Source organism: Dendrobium catenatum, unplaced genomic scaffold (assembly GCF_001605985.2).
Source record: "Dendrobium catenatum unplaced genomic scaffold, ASM160598v2 fragScaff_scaffold_847, whole genome shotgun sequence".
Lineage (NCBI taxonomy): Eukaryota > Viridiplantae > Streptophyta > Magnoliopsida > Asparagales > Orchidaceae > Dendrobium > Dendrobium catenatum.
In genome coordinates, this window is record NW_021319309.1 from 5945224 (window position 1) to 5965466 (window position 20243).

General features: G+C 36.2%; 1 protein-coding gene and 1 long non-coding RNA gene across 2 annotated transcripts; both read left to right on the plus strand.

The window, feature by feature from the left end:
* Positions 1-428: 428 nt before the first annotated feature.
* On the plus strand, positions 429-4186 carry LOC110111508. Its single transcript, XR_002304890.2, has 3 exons — positions 429-564; positions 3923-4011; positions 4106-4186. It is a non-coding gene; the product is annotated as an uncharacterized LOC110111508 (long non-coding RNA).
* A 2470-nt stretch (positions 4187-6656) lies between these two features.
* On the plus strand, positions 6657-18132 carry LOC110111522 (65-kDa microtubule-associated protein 1-like). The gene is made up of 7 exons (XM_020843436.2): positions 6657-6962; positions 7047-7262; positions 14532-14687; positions 14790-15101; positions 15333-15420; positions 16366-16514; positions 17619-18132. Exons 1-7 carry the CDS (start codon positions 6672-6674, stop codon positions 17934-17936), a joined length of 1530 nt encoding a protein of 509 aa, XP_020699095.1. The 5' UTR covers positions 6657-6671; the 3' UTR covers positions 17937-18132.
* Positions 18133-20243: the final 2111 nt, after the last annotated feature.

Below are 20243 nucleotides of genomic sequence, written 5' to 3' on the forward strand. Positions count from 1 at the left end.
TAGTTGATCTAGAATCAAGACAACAAGAAATTCGGAAAGCCACCGCCTAACCAACATCCCAAAAATAATTATAAATGAGTTAAAAATAAGTGTTAAGCTTTTTAGTTTTTATATTTCTCTCTATTTCTCAAATATGTATAATCCACCTACTCAGATCATGCTCTAAAAATCCCATTTTTTGTTTTGCCACGTGACCTCCATGTGCGTTTCCCGGCGTGGGTCCCTCGCCCCAGCTTCTTGTTCCTGCAGAACTGAGAAGACGCAGAGTGGGTCCACTTTTTCCGTGGCTCACAGTCGCGGTCAGGCTCGGTGAAGCCATTTTTTGGTTGCAAGTAATTTAGTCTGTAAAGAAACATTTTGCATCTTAAGCGTTCAAAATATTAAAAAAAACAAAAAATTCCTTTCTTTCTTTTATGCAACCATCCCCATATTATTTCTGTGTCCTTTGTCGCAGAAGCAGAGCATCAGACTTGATCTCACTCTCTCTCTCTTCCCTCAAAGTGCAGAGAAGCCACAGATCTTAGAGAGGCATTTCTAAAACCGCTGGCTTTGCGATCAGAAGAGGTAAGGTTGGCTGTTTTCTCCGGGGTGGCTGTCGTGTCAGCTGATAAAGCTCGTTCTCGTTTTTATTTATGGGTTTTATGATCTAGCGAGAAAATGCTTCTATTTTCCTGGCTCTTTGGAGATTAAGGAGGTCTTTGCTTCGGTAAAGTTGAGATTTTTGAAGCTTGGATTTATAATATATTAGATATTTATTCAATGCCTCTTCTCTGTTGTTTCCTTGGGGAAGATTGCGCTGTTATTGACTTCTTCTGGGTTTTACCGGTGCTATTGCTTGGTTTGGTATGGTAAATTTGCGTTCTTTAACTCATTCACTTGTGGGCGTTGAATTGAAGAATTTGCTGGATCTCTTTCAAAGTTTTTTCTTCTGCGGTAGATTTGTTGGTTATGGAGTTGAAATGTGAAGTTTAGCTTTTGATATTTATAAATTTTTTTTTCTTTTCGTTTGAAATTTAGCGCTCGACCTTGGTAACTTGCTGTACATCAGCTGTTTTTTAACCTATTTGCTAGCTTGCAGCGTTAAAAATGGTCGCTATCAGGAATTTATGGGGCGTTATAACTAGGTGTTGAATTGAAAACTCCGGCTTTGAATTGGTCAATTTGGGTTATTAATTGGTGGTAGTTTCCCATTAACCTAAAGCCCTAGGGTTTGTTGTGATCATTTGTGAGTAGGCTTTGTGAGATCCAGCATTATTATCTTTATCTCTGGCCTATTATTGTACTCAGATTTGCACATGGAGTATAATTATTATTATTATAATTATTAGACAAAATGTGGGGACAGCTTTTTCGGATCCATTCTACTTGTCTATTTTAGCATAGCATAGAGTTAGAATGTACGACTATATCAATGATATTTATTTGATTTGTTCATCTTTTTTATGGACTGTAATCAAGCGGTCTATCTTTTTTCCACTGATAGTTTAAGAACTTGCTTCCATAACCAGATATCAGAGCTTTTGCTCTGGCTCATTTGTGTCACACCCCGCCACCAGGCCTGGAAGAAAATCAATAGAACCCAATGGTAGGGTGCGAGCTAAGCAAAATTTATAAAATGATTTCAAAGCAATGAAACTATAAGGCTTCAATAATTCGTATCCACCAATAAATCATCATAACATCTAACCCAAACATATACTAATATGTCCACCAAACATAAATAAAATTCCATTTCATAATTAAATCCATTAAATAATTCTAACCTTAATTTCCTATCATATATAAACCTGATGCAAGAACATAGAAATTCCTCCAGAAACAACCTGGAAAATTTGAAATAATAGGTGTGAGTTTGCAAGAACAAACTCAGTAGATAAAAGCCCTACCAAGTCAAACATAAACGGCAAGGCATGGGGCATAAATATGAGCGAAGAGAGAAAATATAAGTGGAAAATAAACACTGAAATACAACAACTAAAATTAATGTTTAAGATAGGAGATTTTTAAATATACATGTTTCATTAATTAAAGCTTCTTATATAGCAAAACTCACAAAGAATTAATTGTTCAAACTAATAATCATTGTATTCAAATGCAGATACATTCACTTACAAGCATTTGATATTTATACATCCACCAATAACTCATTAGTCATTATTATTTTTCTCTTTGTATCAATATATACATATATTCATAGTCTGTTTACTACAACACCCTTCTGTGAAAGATAAACACCAATCCTAAGGAAACCTAGTGATTTTCTATAGAGTCATTACTCTTGGAGCCCGTCGGCCCCGGCTTGCCAATAACCAATAGGATCTTATACCGACATTTATAAGCATCGAATGCACAAGATTGAGTGTTATATATATATATATATATATATTGCAATAATAATACTTAACAATGGTTCTAACACCATTAAGCTTAGTTATATTTTATTACATAATTCATGATTTGAATGAGCAATAGTTATTCACAATAGTCAAAATAAAGTATATGAACTATTGAGAAAATTATGCAGCAATAAATATGACAATATTAACTATCAGATCATATTAGAATGGTAACTTAAAATATTATAAATGAATTAGCACATATGTCAGGTATTATTAACATACAATAAGTAGCAAGGGATGAATCCCTAAAAAGGAAGGGTATGTTTATCTCTTACTCAGTAAAGAGTTACCTACCAAATGAAATCACAAATAGCCAAACATTTCGATCTTGATGTCAATCCTTCTCGCTTCAACATGTAGTGCTCCATAATCCTAGATTCAAAAGAATCTAAATCACTTAGATACTTAAATACATTACACAATAATTATTCGCAACCAAAATAATTAAGCAAATCATATTCAATAAATTAATTATTTTCATAGAATAGGTTTATTATAATGCTTTGAGGTTTTACCATTCTAGACATACCCCTAACCATTTGCCACAACAAATCAAAGCTATAGGATTTGTTTATATAATAATAATAATAATAATAATAATAATAATAATAATAATAATAATAAAATCAACCTAAAATCAAATGCCATTAATCTCTCAATTTAGTTGCTAAAACAAATTCACAAAACATCAGAAAGATATATTTTATGCATGATTCAACTCAAGGACCTCTCAAAATTATGTTTGATTTGGAAAAAAAAACTAACATTTATCCACCTAGAAGGATCTACAATTTTTTATTTTTATTTTTTATTTTTTTTTACCTAGAAGGATCTACAAAAGCATAGAGAAAAAACTGGCATTAGGGTTTACCTAAATCAAAATTTGATGAAGAAGATGATGGTGCAAAAAGAGGAAAAAGGATGATGTATTCTTGCTTCTTTCCATTGTTTTCCTTCACTCTGCCTCCAGCCCTATAGTGCTTGATGGAAAACTTGAGGAAATTATTGTTTCCATTGGAGCTTCTTGTCTCCCCTCCTTGCCCTTACGACTTGGATAGACAAAGTCACTGATTAGCAAAGCTATCATACTGGGAAGCCTTCAAGCACAACCATGGCCATTCGTCTCCATTGCTAGCACATCGCGAGCTATAGGAGGCCGACGTCGATTAACACTTCCTCGATTTCCCGCTCACCAGTTGCCTCACGACCTCTTCTCTTTCTATTTCTTGCCACACCCCTTCTCTCCCTCTCGCTGTGATGCCCTAAGTTCGATTCATCTCTTAAAGGAATGGGGTTGCTTAATAGGATTTAGGCAACGTGAACCGGTTTACTTGACCCGGTTTGGTTCACTCCGTCGATTTCAGGTTATTACAATTTGTAGGAAGATTTTGTGCTTAATCAATCTTCCGGAGCACGCAGTATTACAAGGTTTTGTTGGTTTTTCTGATGGCGTGAATTTGACAAGCAATTTTTTTATTAGACTTCGTACAGTAGCTTCACTTGCTGACATGTCATTTATTCAGGTTCCTTAGAGATTTAGATGGCCATCACAGATATTCGAAATCAGCTACTTGGTGAAACCACCTGTGGTTCATTACTTCAGCAATTGCAGGTAATGTTAATGCATTTGAAGTAGTTTTGGTGACAATTATCGAAGTTAATGACTATGAATTGAGCTACTTATTTAGTATTAACTTATATTTCAGCATATCTGGGATGAGGTTGGCGAGAGTGATGAAGAACGTGATAAAATGCTGCTTCAAATAGATCATGAGTGTGCATTTCTCTTATGTCTTGCAACCAGATGCGGTACTCAGAATACTCTACAAAGCCACCAGAAGAACCCTCACATGCTACGGCCTAACTCTCTCAAAACCGTGTATACTCCTCCTATGAAAGTAGAATATATACATATATATATATATATATATATATGTAATTGTAAGGGAAGTGTGGTTTATTATGATATTTCCACCCGCTTTGTTGCATTATTTGTTTTTGTCTTAAAAAACTTGACATCTTATGAGGTAGCATTTAAATCTCTTTGGAATTAGCACAGTAAACTCAATACATAATGCATTAGTGCAGGGAAAGAATACACAGAGACTTTGTGAGGTTCCTATATTACTCTAATGTCTTCCAATAATGTGGGATTCTTAATTCAATTAATTTTTTGTTTGAGCCTTGAGGGATAACAAAGTTCCTTGTAATCATTGCACAAGGCTTACTATGCATATTCTATAAGGAATTAACACCTAAGTTTTATGTGAAGTGCCTGCTAGGATTGATTAAAATGAATAGACAAAGTAATAATAAAGAGACCAAGCATCAAAAGACGCCAAGATCATGTGTTTCGGTGAAATAATAGTTTGCATCTATGAGAGAGGAGAAAGAGCCTAATCAACTATAAGAGACCTAGGTGTACAAAAAAATAGGGCACTAAAAAAGCCTTTCCTCAGACCTAAGTGCTACTACTCTCAGCATGAAAGGGAAGTCCCTAATCTCTCAAGCTAAAGAAAAACGAGAATAACAAAAGAGAGATGATGAACATAGCATATTAGCTAGTACCAAAAAAATTACCCACTTAAACTTCCCGCTTGTTAATAAATTTGTCACAAATTTCCTAACATAATTGTGCTCTCACTAGATCAAGTTCTTCACGATCACAGTGTGTGTATATATATATAATTTCTTTTTTCTCTCTCTATTCTTTTTCTCACTCTTATTCACTCTTCTTTTTCACTTCTTTAATTCTTCTCTTCATATACGGCCAACTCCAAAGTTCGCATTTGCTAGCGTGTATTGAATATTTGATGCTTTGTAGATTTCCTGGGATAATAAAGAGGTGGTTTTAAAATCTAAATCAATTTAAATTTTGACTTAAAATCATACAAAATAAATGACTTTCTAAAAAAAATTTACAAGTGTGATTTTATCCAAAATTGAAGGGTTAAATTTTTTAATCCAAAATAATATAGTTTCTTTTTTTTTAATCATAACAAATTATTGAATAAACATCCTTTCAAATTTCTATATTGACTTAATAATATGGCAACAAATTTTAGATATTCTCTATGGCTCATCTCTAAATTGAGCTCCTCAACCATCCAAAGCATTGAAGGGCTAAGCACCGTGCCATTTCATGAAGCCTAAATGATGCCTAAACTTAGCAGGGAACTCTTAAGTACATTTGTTTATATAATAGTTATCCATTGTTATAGAAAATGTTCCTATTACTTGATCTTTGTACCCCTAAAGTGGCTTTCATCTCACTTAAAATGTTGGAATGCTACACCACGCTAATGGTACAAACTATGCTACACGTGCTCAAAGTTCTTGATCATCTGCAAAAGTCTTCCCCTCAAGTTTTGCTCTCCTTTGATCTCCAAAAGGCTTCCCCATAGTTTTGACAATCTCTTTTAGTATGCTCATTTTTTTTTTTTTGCAATATACGCAAGTCACATCCATATCATTTGTTAGACTTGTTTTTGCCACGATTAGAGTTAGAATTCTTTCCTAAGTTCTCTTCATAACCAACAATCCATTTGTCAGCTTCTCATATTTAATGCCCTCAAGCTTAGCATTAAATCCTTGAAAATAAGTGAATTTTTAACATTTTTTAAGTTAATTATAGCTCTACGATTTAACATAGTATCATGAAAATGCTTATAAGGGAAATGAAGAGCACAATCGAAGTTTGAAACTCTTTGAGCTATCAAAATTCTTATTATCATATTTCATGCTCATCATTTTTTACATTAACATCTGATATCAATTACCAAGAAAACACCTATATGTAAAATTGCTAAAAAAAAGACCGAGCAAATACATAAACAAATATAATGAGTACATGAAGTAATAATAGACTTAGCACCAAAAAAAATCAAAGATTTATGTAGTTATGCTAAAAAAATAACTTACATCCACAAAAAAGAGGATTTGATTTGTTATACAGAAGCACACTAGTGCACAAATAAAAGGGAACTAAAAAACACGTTTCTGTAAAGATTAGTGCAGACAATCACATCGAAGTAAAGAAGCCTCAAATATTTCAGCCAAACAACAAAAAGATTATGGAACATACAAAATTTTTTGTATGTCAACGCTGTTAATATTGTTTGTGTGCTTGTAAGTTTTTGTTATTGGATTTCATTTCGTCCATGAATTAAATATGTCTATTGCGATGTTCCAATTCTAATGGGTGCACTTGGTACCTCTTTTTTTAAAAAAGTGTCAATTTAGCAAAAGGTCCACGTTACTGCGTTATATTGAATGCGTCTGACATTCTACCTTGGCTTTTACCAGCCAGAGAAGTCAACTGGCACAATTAAGGAACAACTAGCAGCTATAGCTCCAGCATTAGAACAATTATGCAAACAGAAAGAGGATAGAGTCAAAGAGTTTGCAGATGTGCAGTCACAGATTCAAACTACATGTGCAGAAATAGCTGGCAATCTCAGGGTAGGCGAAAAGGTAGGAATGCCAGTGGTTGATGAGAATGATTTGTCACTGAGAAAATTGGATGAGTTTCAATGTCATTTACAGGAACTTCAGAAAGAAAAGGTACTAATTTTTATGAGAATGGTTGGCTTTTTCTATCTTGATACTAGTAATTACTCTTTAACATCCATAATTTCTTTTTGACAGAGTGATAGATTGCGTAAGGTTCTTGACTTCGTAAGTTCTGTGCATGATCTTTGTGCTGTCTTGGGAATGGATTTCTTTAGTACTATAACTGAAGTGCATCCTACCCTGGAGGATTCTATTGGCGTGCAATCTAAGAGTATAAGCAATGATACTTTGTCAAATCTTGCTAAGACAGTTGCAGCACTCGAAGAAGATAAGAAGAAAAGATTGCAGAAGGTGCATATCATTAATTCTTAGATTCCTCATAGTTGTAATTTGAAATTGTACACAGTTTTGTTTATCTATTGCTAGACTTGCTTTCAATGAAAACTGCATGGTGGGTTTTTGAAATGATTTCCCCAAGAAATTGCAGTGTTTTGCAATCTCTCTCTCTCTCTCTCTCTCATATATATATATATATCATCCTACAAATTATTATTGCAATCTATTCAAAATCCCACAGAACTCCTAATGCACCTATTTCAGTGCCACCGTTCTGCCTGGTTAATTTCATCATAAAATACCCTTAAAGTTATGAATGTTCTCTTTAACCCCTCCGCTTTTAATCCTCTTTTTGATTTACAAATAAAATGTGTCTTTGTAATTCATTGCAAACCCTAAATTGTATTCTTAAAAGCCTTTAAGGGCTTGTTAGGCCGGACTAATGCTTTTCTTCTATTCTAGAGAGCCTTATAAAAGCTGCTTCATAAGCCACTACTTTTATTCTGTTGTTCAGCTTATTTACTTGAAGAGAAGCAGCTCATCCTGCAGCAAAGCATGCAAAATAATGAAGCTTTTATGCATGAAAATAATATAACAGAGCTGCTCTTCCATTTCAACTGAATTGGGATAGGATCATTGTGTATGCCCGCCCTTTTTTATTGTTATTCAAATATGCAGCCTCCCAGCATGAAATCTGTTGTTCCAAGTATTATTGTACATGATGGTTTTATTTGATATATTCAAAATGTTGTTAGAGTTATTAGAATATTATGTTACCTTATTAAAATTATTTTGTTACCATATCTGCATTATCACGTATGCCTAATATTTATTAGGAATCTATAGTATTTATTATATTAATACTTTGTTTAAAATTGCACAATATGAGGCTTGCCTTGAGGCCCGCCTCAGCGTAATTCTAGTGAAAAATGCCTTGAGGCTTACGCTTCTAGCTTTTTTATGAGGCTTGCGCCTCAACTTGGCTGAGACCCGCCTTGAGGCACGCCTCGCCTCGCTAGCATGAGGCTTACGCCTCACCCTATTTATAATTATTTTTGTTAAAATAATATAAATCACGTATTTATGCACATTCGAGCGCAACAACTTTCTCTCGATTGCCTCTACATTCAGCTCGCGGCTTTTGCCGCAGCCAACACCGTTGTAGCCGTCACAGACAATCACTTGAAAGATGAACTCCACCATTCTAAAAATTTTGGGGCATTACTCTCATGTTTATGTTGATGAAAATATTTCTAAAAGATGAACATGATTAAAATAAGTTAAAAAAAGCATATTGGGAGGCATTCGACTCTACTAAAAGAGGCACGGTATAGACTAATTTGTTATGGCGGCAACTAAGATAAATACCACCTTAGTAACGGCCGTGCAGATGATTCTTAAATTGTTGTCAACTATTTTAACTTTCATTAGGAATTAAATATAAATGAGTAGAGAACTGAGAAATAAGAAATTTAGAGTTGAACTTGATATTATATGATACTTTTATGCAATTTTTATATTTATTATTGAATTCAATAAGAAGTTAATATGTCATCATTTAACATATTATTTAGGTATGATATAAAAAATCACTTTTGAAATTTATTATCACTTTACGCAATTTTTGATTTTGAGGCTTACGCCTCAAAACACCTTGAGGCTTACGCCTCTCCTCATGAATAAAAAATGCCTCAATACCCAATTGCGCAATTTTAAACATTGTATTAATATATTGTTATTGATGACATTCTTTTTTTTTATTGATGACATTCTACTTTATTATACTTCTTGCTCTCTTCTCTTACCTTTATATAGACATATTTTTACTAACATAATACTAAAAAAAGCAAAGATGTAGTCTTGTATAATTTCTATTGTAGTATTGAAGCCAAGCTTGTCTCAAATTACCCATGAAGATCCCATTTGATCAAGCCTCGTCTTGACTGATGCCGGAGCTGAGCCGTTAATTATATTAACTTCAGGATAGTGTCATTCCGTTTGGTAGCTTATATGGCTACATAGGATTAGTACTTGCTTTTATTGTATGTAGCCTATTATGCTACTTTCTTTTGGCTATAAATAGGTAGCCAATGTTTATAATAGGGGAGATTTGGAGATGAATAAAATTAGAGTTTTACTCTCTTGTGAATTTCTATATCCTAAGATTGTTCTTAGGTGGTGGTTCTTGCTCCAAGAAGGAGTTCTTGGAGTGATGTCCGGTGACCGCCACCGGATCGTCGACGTGGATTCGTCGAGACCCCTCCGGTCCGATGTCATTTAGTATCAGAGCTGGCAAGATGCTGACGTCACCGACGACAGCTCCTTGATGTTGTCGGCGTCCACAATCCTCATCACTTGCCAACAGTTAACCGCAGCAACCTGTTGTTTTTCTTCTACTCTTCAAGAACCTACCAAATCTGATCTCGCCTGGGATAGAACTATGTGGAGGAAATTCTTGAACGTCGCTCAAATCTTCACGGGAAGAGATCTCTTGAGTACAAAAACTCTCAAAAATAGAGAAATAACTTGTTTTCTTCCAAAATAAAATGCTGCTTCTTGCTCTTGGCGAAGGAGTTCCATTCGATTCTTGTGCACACAAGAAAACCACCAAAGCCAATTTGCCACTGAAGCGGATTCGCCACCAAAGAGCAGGATGGGATGAATGAGACGCCTAGCTGAACTCGTCGGACCTTGGACGGCCTCCGACTTGGCTTCTTCCTACACTGGGATCTAGAGACTGCTAGACTCTGTCTCACCACCTAGAAATATAAACCAGGATACAGAAAATAGAGGAGACTCCAAGAAACCGGAGATTAACAGCTTTTCTGGTTGCTGTCTTGAAGTCCACCGGATCTTGCTGTTCGAATCAATTTTAGAAGGTATAACATGGCTACAGGCCTGCCCTTCTTGACTGCTGGAAGGAGAAAGAAACCGCCCACTTAGGTAGAGATCGGAAGATGGAAGAGAAAGCTAATCGGTTCAGCCCTTGGCGTGACAATCTGCTTGTAATGAAGAAAGAACAATGGAGTAGAAGAAAAACAGTCAATAACATCTTGTTTGTCGAGGAGGCATCTTGCTTCTAATCTTCAAGAATCTACTCAAGACAGTCAAGAACATCTGCAGAACTCATGCGGTGGGAGACGTTCGTTAGACTGGAGAAACTGGTGCCTGAAGATACGAGTCTGGTGGCTGTAAAGGAGGATCTAGCGGACAAATTCTTGGCACTTCTTGCTCTTCTTGATGTCTTGCTGCTATGGCCCGCACAACACCAGTTCGCAGTCAACACGTTTTTGCTCAGCCACGTCTGATCAAGAACCACCTGTCGGTTATTCTCCTCGGAGCCACGTCGACCAAGCCCCGTCCGAAGCCTTCTTTGTCGTCGCCTAGGTGCTCCTCTGACTCACCCGACCCGATTGGCCCCGTATACGACGGTCTTGTCGCCTTTGGCCTGCTTCAGCTCGCGGATAACTTCCGCGTTCTTGCCTTCACGTGAAGGTGCTGACGTTGCCCACAAAATGGCACCTCTCCCAAGAACAGAGATCAATCCCACGTACGTTCCCTCTTCTTGATAACTGATGTGTTTGGAAGGATGTGAAAACCAGAACAACATAAGGTTGGAATATTTTTTTTGGGTGGCCGAAACTGTTGTTTTTGATGTCTTCTTCTTGCTTCCCTTTAGCTTTCTTTCTTCTACTGGTGTCGATTAACCACCAAAGCTGTTTCACCACCAAAGACGGGTCGCCACAAAAAGTCTTCGGCTGCAGAGGCGATATGGAAACGGACAAGAACGCCAGCAACTTGCCAACTCTGATACCAAAATGACATCGAACTGGAGGGGGCTCAACGAATCCACGTCGAAGATCCGGTGGCGGTCGCCGGACAGCTCCAAGAACTTTCTTGGAGCAAGAACCACCACCTAAGAACAATCTTAGGATACATAAATTCACAAGAGAGTAAAACTATAATTTTATTAATCTCCAAATCTCCCCTATTACAAACATTGGCTACCTATTTATAGCCAAAAGGAAGTAGCATAATAGGCTACATACAATAAAAGCAAGTACTAATCCTATGTAGCCATATAAGCTACCAAACGGAATGACACTATCGTGAAGTTAATACAATTAACGGCTCAGCTCCGGCGTCATTGACCTCACTCGATGGAGTGATTTGTCTTCGTCTTCTATTTTGAAACTTCTTGGAGGATTCCATGAAGATCATGTGAGGATCTTATGAAGATCCTATCTCTTGTTTTCTGTCACCTGTAGTCTCGGCAATGATTGGCCCCGCGCCAATCTCTCAACTGTTCTTGATTTCTGTAAAAAGGTGCTGCTCTAGTTCAGATCAGCTCCGACCAACAATTTTGAAAAGTTATTCAACTTTGTTTGAATCTAACGTTTCCTCTTGCACCCTGCAAATTCTTAATGCTCCTTGCTATAGCATCCTCAGTTTGGGTGGAGGGGGTGTTAGATTTATTAGAATATTATATTAACATATTATAATTATTGAATTATCATATTAATATTATAACCTGTGCTTATTATTTATTAGGAATACATAGTATTTATTATTTTAAAATATTCTTATTATTGAGGATATTTTTCTTTAGGGAAATTTACATACATACCATTTAATACCATCCTATTTACATATCTAATACCTAAAATTTTAATATTACATACATACCACCCTATATTATTTTAATATCAAATATACCACTCATATTTCTTTCCTACCACTCATATATTTCATTTCTACCACTTATATTTGATATGAAAATGAACTATAGGTTGTATGTATGTAATATTAAAGTTTTAAGTGTTAAATATGTAAATAAAGTAGTATAAAGTGGTATGTATGTAAATCTCCTTTTTCTTTATTATATTTTTCTTATTTTATTCTCTTGCCTTTATATATGTATATTTGTTCTAACATTATAATCAATCAAGGATGTGGCCTTTTATGCTTTCTGTTAAATACATAATAAGAGAAAAATAATTTTTAATGTTTAAGTTTGAATATCGATCCTTATGTTTGCATAATTTGCAATTATGTCTGATATGTCATCAAAAAATTATCTTGATCAGACACGAATCTCGAGGCGAAAATCAAGTTGGAAACTTCAAAAATTAAATCCGGGATCACCTGAACTCTGATTTCAGTAAACTTACAGTCAAACAGAGCGTCTCGGAAATACGAACCCAACGACACCAAATTCAACTCAATCCAAGCTCAAATGAGCCCAAATCAAGCACCCAAAGTGCTGTTGGAAAGTTCATACCGCAATTTGAGTTACCAAACGGTCTCCGATTTTAACGAGCTTATAATCGAATCGAATGGCTCGATGAGACGAATCCAACGAGCCCAAGATCGCCAAATTCCGACATCATTAAGACCTTCAAATGTCTGACGAACGATGCACGATCAAGGGATTCAATATCAACCATCCATTCGACCACTCCCTATTTGCCCTTGATCTCACATCTATTTACAAGCTTATGCCACTTCAAAAAATCTATAAATAGACATCTCATTTCTCATGAGATGGGGCCCAAGCAAGAAGAAGGAAGGAAGAAAGAAGAAGAGGAGAAGAGAAGAATAGGAGGAAAGAGACTCCTCCTCGACCACCGCAGGAGTTTTGCCCGAACTCCAAATGACGCCGGAATTCTGCCCGACGCCAGAGTTCAGCTCAACGTTTAAGCAACGCCAGAATTCTGCCCAACATCCACGGGATGTTGAAATTCTGCCCAAGTAACGACAGAGTTTCTCCCTGACGCCGAAACTCAACCCAAGTGATACCGGAGTTCTCCTCGGCCACCAACAGACGTCGGACTTCTACCCGACGCCGGACCTTCACTCATCGCCAAGTTTCTACCCAACGCCAGACTTCTACTGGTTATCGGACTTTCGCTGGACGTCTATCCGAAGATGGATTCCTTTTCATTGTTGGACTTCTATCTGACGCCGTCCTTCTGACCTTCGTCGTCAGATAACAGTTCTTACGACCTCCGTCGCCAGCCGACTACGGTCCTCTTTACTTACGTCGCCCGCATACTACAGTCTTTCCGACATTCATCGCCTGTCGACTACGGTCCTCCTAACTTACGTCGCCCGCCGACTACAGTCTTTCCGACCTCCGTCGCCCGCCGACTACGGTCCTTCTGACTTACGTCGCCTACCGACTACAGTCCTTCCGACCTTCGTCGCCAGCCGACTACGGTCCTCCTGACTTACGTCGTCCACAGACTACAGTCTTTCCGACCTCCGTCGCCCGCCGACTACGGTCCTTCTGACTTATGTCGCCTACCGACTACAGTCTTTCCGACCTCCGTCGCCAGCCGACTACTGTCCTCCTGACTTACGTCGTCCACAGACTACAGTTTTTCCGACCTTCGTCGCCAGACAACGGTCTTTATGACCTCCGTTGCCCGCGGACTACGATTCTTCTGACCTCCGTCAACAGACTATGGTCCTCCCGATCAAACGAACATGTCAACAGTGACTCTTTGTATTTCCAACATGTAATGTACTTCATATAATGTACATCAAGCCCAGGCCTTCCCCCAAGGAAGGGCCTCATTTGTAATCGACTACAATACTAGTGGATTCATTCAAACTGGGCTAAGCCCTGTTGTTTTTCCCCCTTTTTAGGGGTTTTCCACGTAAAAATATTGGTGTCTCCTATGAGTGCTACACACTCACTCATCTGATTGGGCGCCGGATTTTCGTACAACGCTAAGACATTAAATATGATATTTCTCTACCGCCGCGAATACTCCTGGACGCAACAATGTCTATCATTTTTTTGAAAGCAACGCAGTTGGTCACCCATTTCATCTAATCATCAAGTAGGCCATTATGATTTCAAAAAAAAAATTCTTTTTTTTTTTTAAATTTTATTTGATATCGCAATGCTTTTGCTTCTCTCTTGAGTTTTACTTTTCATTTAATTTCCTTATTTCTAAGTGTAAAAATTGTGGTTTTTCTGTCCCAAATGACTTGCGTACCTGGTGAAAAAGTTAAACTTTGAAGGTTTAACAAATTATGGATTTTAATTCAATTATTATTAAAAATGAGGTATTTATTTGCAAGATTCTCAGATTTTTTTCATAATTTATATGAGAAAGGTACAATGAAATATTGGATAAGTAATATGCATGGATTATTTTAGGAACCACTCTCAGGAATGTTTTTGCTTGAAGACATTTTTTATGTGTTTTCAAGGTGTAGATTGATTGAGTGCCTCTCTTTCTTCATAAATTAATGAAACTTTCTATTTTGCAGTTGCAAGAGCTAGCAACCCAACTATATGACCTTTGGAATCTAATGGATACCCCGGTCGAAGAACGAAGTCTTTTTGATCATGTTACTTGTAATATGTCTGCTACGGTCGATGAAGTCACTGTTCCTGGATCTCTTGCGCTTGACCTGATTGAACAGGTTAGCAGTATCTGCTAGCTTTCACGGCATTGTATCTGAATTATTAGCATAAATAACATGAACAGATTAATTTATTCATTCTATGCATCTTCGTATATTTAGGCTGAAGTTGAAGTTGAAAGGCTGGACCAGTTGAAGGCTAGCAAGATGAAGGAAATAGCTCTCAAAAAACAAAGAGAGCTAGAAGACATATATGCTGTTGCACACATTGAAATAGATTCAGAGGTTGCTCAGGAGAAGATAATGGCTCTTATTGTTTCTGCAAACATTGAACCCTCAGAGTTGCTAGCTAACATGGACAATCAGATATCAAAAGCCAAAGAGGAGGCACTGAGCAGAAAGGAAATATTGGATAAGGTTGACAAATGGATGTCAGCTTGTGAAGAAGAGAGCTGGCTTGAAGACTACAATAGGGTAAAGTCTTATAGTCTTTCTATTGCATTCGTTTACATGAGGTTTTTTTTTTTTGTTTTTTTGGTGAGTTGAGCTTATGGGAAGCAAGTTCTGTATTTTTGTTGTATTGGTTTGTCTTCAGGGAGCTAAATACGAACAAGCTCAATGAAAGGGTCGCCTCACCTAGTAATTTTTACATGTATCTGGGAGCCATACAAATTATCAAATCTAATACAGGTTGTATTTGTTTAGGATGAGAATAGGTATAATTCAAGCAGAGGTGCTCATTTGAACCTCAAACGTGCTGAAAAAGCTCGCATATTGGTCAACAAAATTCCAGGTGATTTTTTAGTTTCGTACTTTAGATCTTTTTTGTCTAATGTTTTTGTTATTTTTCCTGTAAGACTGCATCAACTGTCACAAGTTCTCATAGAGTGAATGCCACGGTTGTTCATCCATTCAAGCTATAGATTAAATGTCTGGGTGTCAATTTCGGGTCACGGGTCGAAATCGGGTCAAATCCGGAAAACCCGGAATTGATCTGGCACTATTCTGGTCAACCCAAACCCAACCCGCTTTGGGTCCAGGTCAACCCAACACAACCCGAATGATCGGGGCCGACCATAAATTGCTAGTTTTTTGGTCAAAAAATAGGTCAATCTCCGATTTTTGTGTAAATAAAAATAGGTCAATCTCCAATTTTTTTGTAAACAAACTGGTCAATCTCGGGTTTTTGAGTTAAAAATGGGTTTTCGGATAAAAATGGGTCAATTTTAGGTTTCTGAGTCAACCAAATCCAACCCAGTTTCTGAAACGGGTCGATTTGTTGAACCCGAACCCGACCCGAAACGGTCGGATTTTTGGATCGTGTCAAATATTGACACCCTTTATTTTGAATGAATGCTGCCAATAATTCGACTGATTTCATATAAGATATTGGTGTCAACTTAATTTCCTTATGGAATTATTGCCTGGAGTGCTGCCCGCATGGTGGTTATTCATGAATTTCTTCTGATAACAAAAGCTTATTCACTTCTTAAGCCTTTTAGTAGTTTATGCTTCTTTAACTTCCTCATTGGGTATTAATCCTCCAAACGCTTGGTCAACCAAGATTATGCATAGCAGCTTCGACGACCAACATTTATATGCAATCAAGGCTTCTTTTGAGTAGTTTCTTTGACCAAGAATGTTGGCGACTAAGCTTTTATGCACAATTTTAGTTGATCAACAATATCTGTCAATGCTTGTATCAAATTAAATTTCTAACCTGGAAATGTTTTCTCAGCTCTTGTTGACACACTAGTCGCCAAGACTCGGGCTTGGGAAGAGAGCCGTGGAATGTCATTCACTTATGATGGTGTTCCTCTTCTCGCCATGCTTGATGAATATGCAATACTCAGGCAGGAAAGAGAAGAAGAGAAACGAAGAATGCGGGTAATCTCAGACTTTCCTATTACCCTTCGCCAAATTCTAGCCTATGTGTTACGGAATTCACGCCACTTAGATTCAATCTTTGTCATTCCAGGGTCTAGTAATTTAACTTAGTTGCTCCCAATGGCGGAACTGTGTAGTTGTGAGGGGTGCGGGGGGAGCAATTGCCCCCTAAAAAAATTAAAACTCTTAATAGACTTAGTATAGGAAAGGTTATTTCTAATCTACCCACTTCGGGGGACAATTGCCCCTCTGAAAAAATTAAAACACTTAATATAGTAAGGGTTATTTGTGATCTACCCCCTCCCCCTCCCCAATTTTGTTTTTTTCCCCGGCCGACCTTTTTTCATGTAATTTGCCCATCAAAAAATCGGAAAATCTGTTGGTCTCCCGCTATTTTCATCCCATTATGTTGAACTTTTCTAACACTAGCAAACAAGTATGTGAAAAACGATTATATACAAAATAATTTATTTTTGCTCCTTTATATATATTTTTATTTTTTTAAATTTGCCACTCCCCCCCAAGAATTAAGGTTGGTTCCGCATCTGATTGCTCACATATAGGAGTATAAACGAGTTGAGCTTGGGTGTTCGGCCTTAAGCAAATAAGTCAAAAGTTTTTTTGTTTTTGTTTGCTTGTTAACTCATTAGGCAAAATATACGGTCATGAACATAAAGCTAACTTGAAAGTGATATAAATTATAAAATATTCATGTCGCTATGTGTATGTGTGTATATATATATATATATATGAGTACGAGTATACGCTATATACATTTTATAATATGTATATTTATATATGCACACATACATATTTATATGCTTATTTTAGTGTATATTTAAATATACTCAAGTTACTATGAAATCAAACACACTAAGACAAGGCTTTTTGGAATTTGGTTCATTAAATAAAAGAGATTATAAAAATGAGTCAAATTTAAGCTAATTATCTGAGTCAAACAAGAACAATAAGCTTTACCGACAGCTCTACTCATATACACTTCAAGCTTGCTTTATAAAAGATTTGAAGAACACATTGCATGAAAGCTAAGGGAAGATTTGTATGCATTAGTCACTGAGAACAACCTTATTCTAAACTTTATAGGACCAGAAGAAGTTCCAAGAACAGTACGGCACAGATCAAGAAACTGCTTTCGGGTCCAGAATTAGCCCAGGTCGAATCGCTGGTTCGAAGAAGGCGGTCACGCCTCGTGCCAATGGTGGTGCTTCAAATGGAACTCCAAATTTGAATCGAAGGCTATCCTTAAATCAGGGAGTAAACAACAATGGTGTGAGATCTGGAAGCAAGGATGGCAGAAGGGAGAGTGCTCGGCCTTCAGCTCCGGTGAACTATGTTGCCATCTCCAAAGAGGATGCAGCTTCTCTAGTCTCTAGTTGTGATCCAGCTCCAGTTTCACCATGACCTTTTTTTCTTTTTTTTTGCTTGTAGAATGTATGATGTGGAGCTATTTTATGTAAGGATAAGGTGTGTTATTACTGGAGTCTTCTTATAGACTAGGTTAAGGTAGTGCTTAATCTGACAAACTGTACTAATGAAGTTGTTTTGACTGTTACCCGACCTCATATTTATACATAATGCAGTTATGATTATTGTTCCAGGTGGAGGTGATTGCTATTGCTTTTCATCTTGAAGCGCACCTGCAAGTGATTTTTTTTTTTATGATTTAAGAAGCAGTAAGAAAGCTGTCCCAAATGAAGCTTTAGGTTGGGACGGCTTTCTTATTACTTCTTAAAGCAGCATTCTAATACAAAAAATTAATTTTGATATTAAAAAGTTGGTTTAAGAAGCAATAAGAAAGTTGTTCCAAATGAAGTCTTAATAGAACCAATTACTGAATTAAGAGAAAATCTATTAACTGCTAAGTCAAAATGATCAACATGAGGATTTCCAAAGGCAAAGAAATATTATTAGAATCCTTAACAACTAATTCGCCAAAGTAAATATGAGTTTTTATGTAAGTAGTGTGATCATGCCCCATGAAAAGCTAATACAAGGTAGCTTGCATAATAAAAGGCTTCTCTCTATCTCCAATAATAACATTATAAGATGGATAGGAGTGACCAACAATGTTCAAATCACCCCAAAATCTTCGAAAAATTATTAGGTGCGGAGTACGCACCGTTCGCACAAGTATTGGGTACCCAGTGGTACCGAGTGTGAGTACCGCTAGGTACCTAATACTTGTGCGGACGGTTCTTCCCGTCCGCACTCCGCACCTAATAATCTCTTCACCAAGCAATGGTTAAGAAACTTCTAATAGGAGGTTACTAAAGACTCACCAGAGAAGAATGTTTAGTGATTTTGTCAGTAGTGATGATGTTGGATATATGTATAGAATTTAGTAAATCCTTCTGAAAATAGGATTTAAATGTTTTAAATATCTATTCTTCTCCTTCATTTAAAATTTAAAATTTTAAAATATATGTAAAATAGTTTAATAAGATTTAATTAAATTTAAAATATATTATGTCAAATAATTTTCTTAATATTCAATGCTTCATAAATTTACTAAATATGAATTTAAGAACTTTACAAAATCCTAATTGTGGTAAATCAGCCCCTTAGGGTTACATTTGGAACTCATGATGTTGCAAGTCTTATAAGTTGGCTTTGAGTTTGGTCCAATATGGTGAAGACTAAGGCTTCGTTTGGGACGGCTTTTTTACTGCTTTCTAAAACGGAGTGTTAGTACAAAATTTTTTATTTTTGTATTAAAACTCAGTTTTAGAAAGCAATAAAAAAGCCGTCCCAAACGAAGCCTAAGACAAAAACTTGGGTAAAATAAATGTTAGAATGTTGTATGTGATATATTTTATCATTGACACACACAAAAAATGAATTAAAATAATATATCTAAAATAATCAAATAAATTTGTGCATTTAACAATAAGAAGAGTATTTTTTACTCAATTTCAAATTTTACTTTGCCCCTAAATGTCTATGCGACTTTTACCTATCATAAGTGGTCGAAGGCTGGACGGAAGAAGAGGTCTCATGGGGCTAATCTTGCCAAACGTGTCATATTTGCTCTGAACCTTTTTTTCAAAGTATTCTAATCAATTTTTTTTTGTCATGATAAGGTTTAAAACTTTTAGATCTATTTTGAGATGAATACATAATAAATAATTTACATATTGCATTCAACTCAAAATGATCACAAGAAATTTTAGAACTACTAAGATTTTTTTATCAGGATATCAAGACACAATATTTTTTTCCTTTGCACCCCATCATTATCCATCATAGTTGTTAATTTGAAAAATCATCCACAAATATTTGAACTTCTAGCAATAAATCTTATAATTGACCTTTAAAACATAAGATAAAATGCATTATACTTGAAAGAGTTTTTTTTTTTTGCTTTCACGATGAACAGTTAAATTAAGGTTTCGTTTGGGATGATTTTTCATTTTTCTGTTGCTTCTTAAAACAGCTATCTAGTTTAAAAATTAAAATTTTTATAATAGAAAGCTGTTTTAAAAAACAGTAAAAAAGCCGTCCCAAACGAAGTCTAAGACTTCGTTTGGAACGGCTTTTTTATTGCTTTCTAAAACGGAGTTTTAATAAAAAATAAAAAAAATTTGTACTAAAACTCCGTTTTAAAAAACAGTAAAAAAAGTCGTAACTTTTTTATTGCAAAGTAGCTTTCTCTATTCATCCAGAAGGCATTATGGCCTTATATTTGCCCAATGATTATCAAAGGGGGAA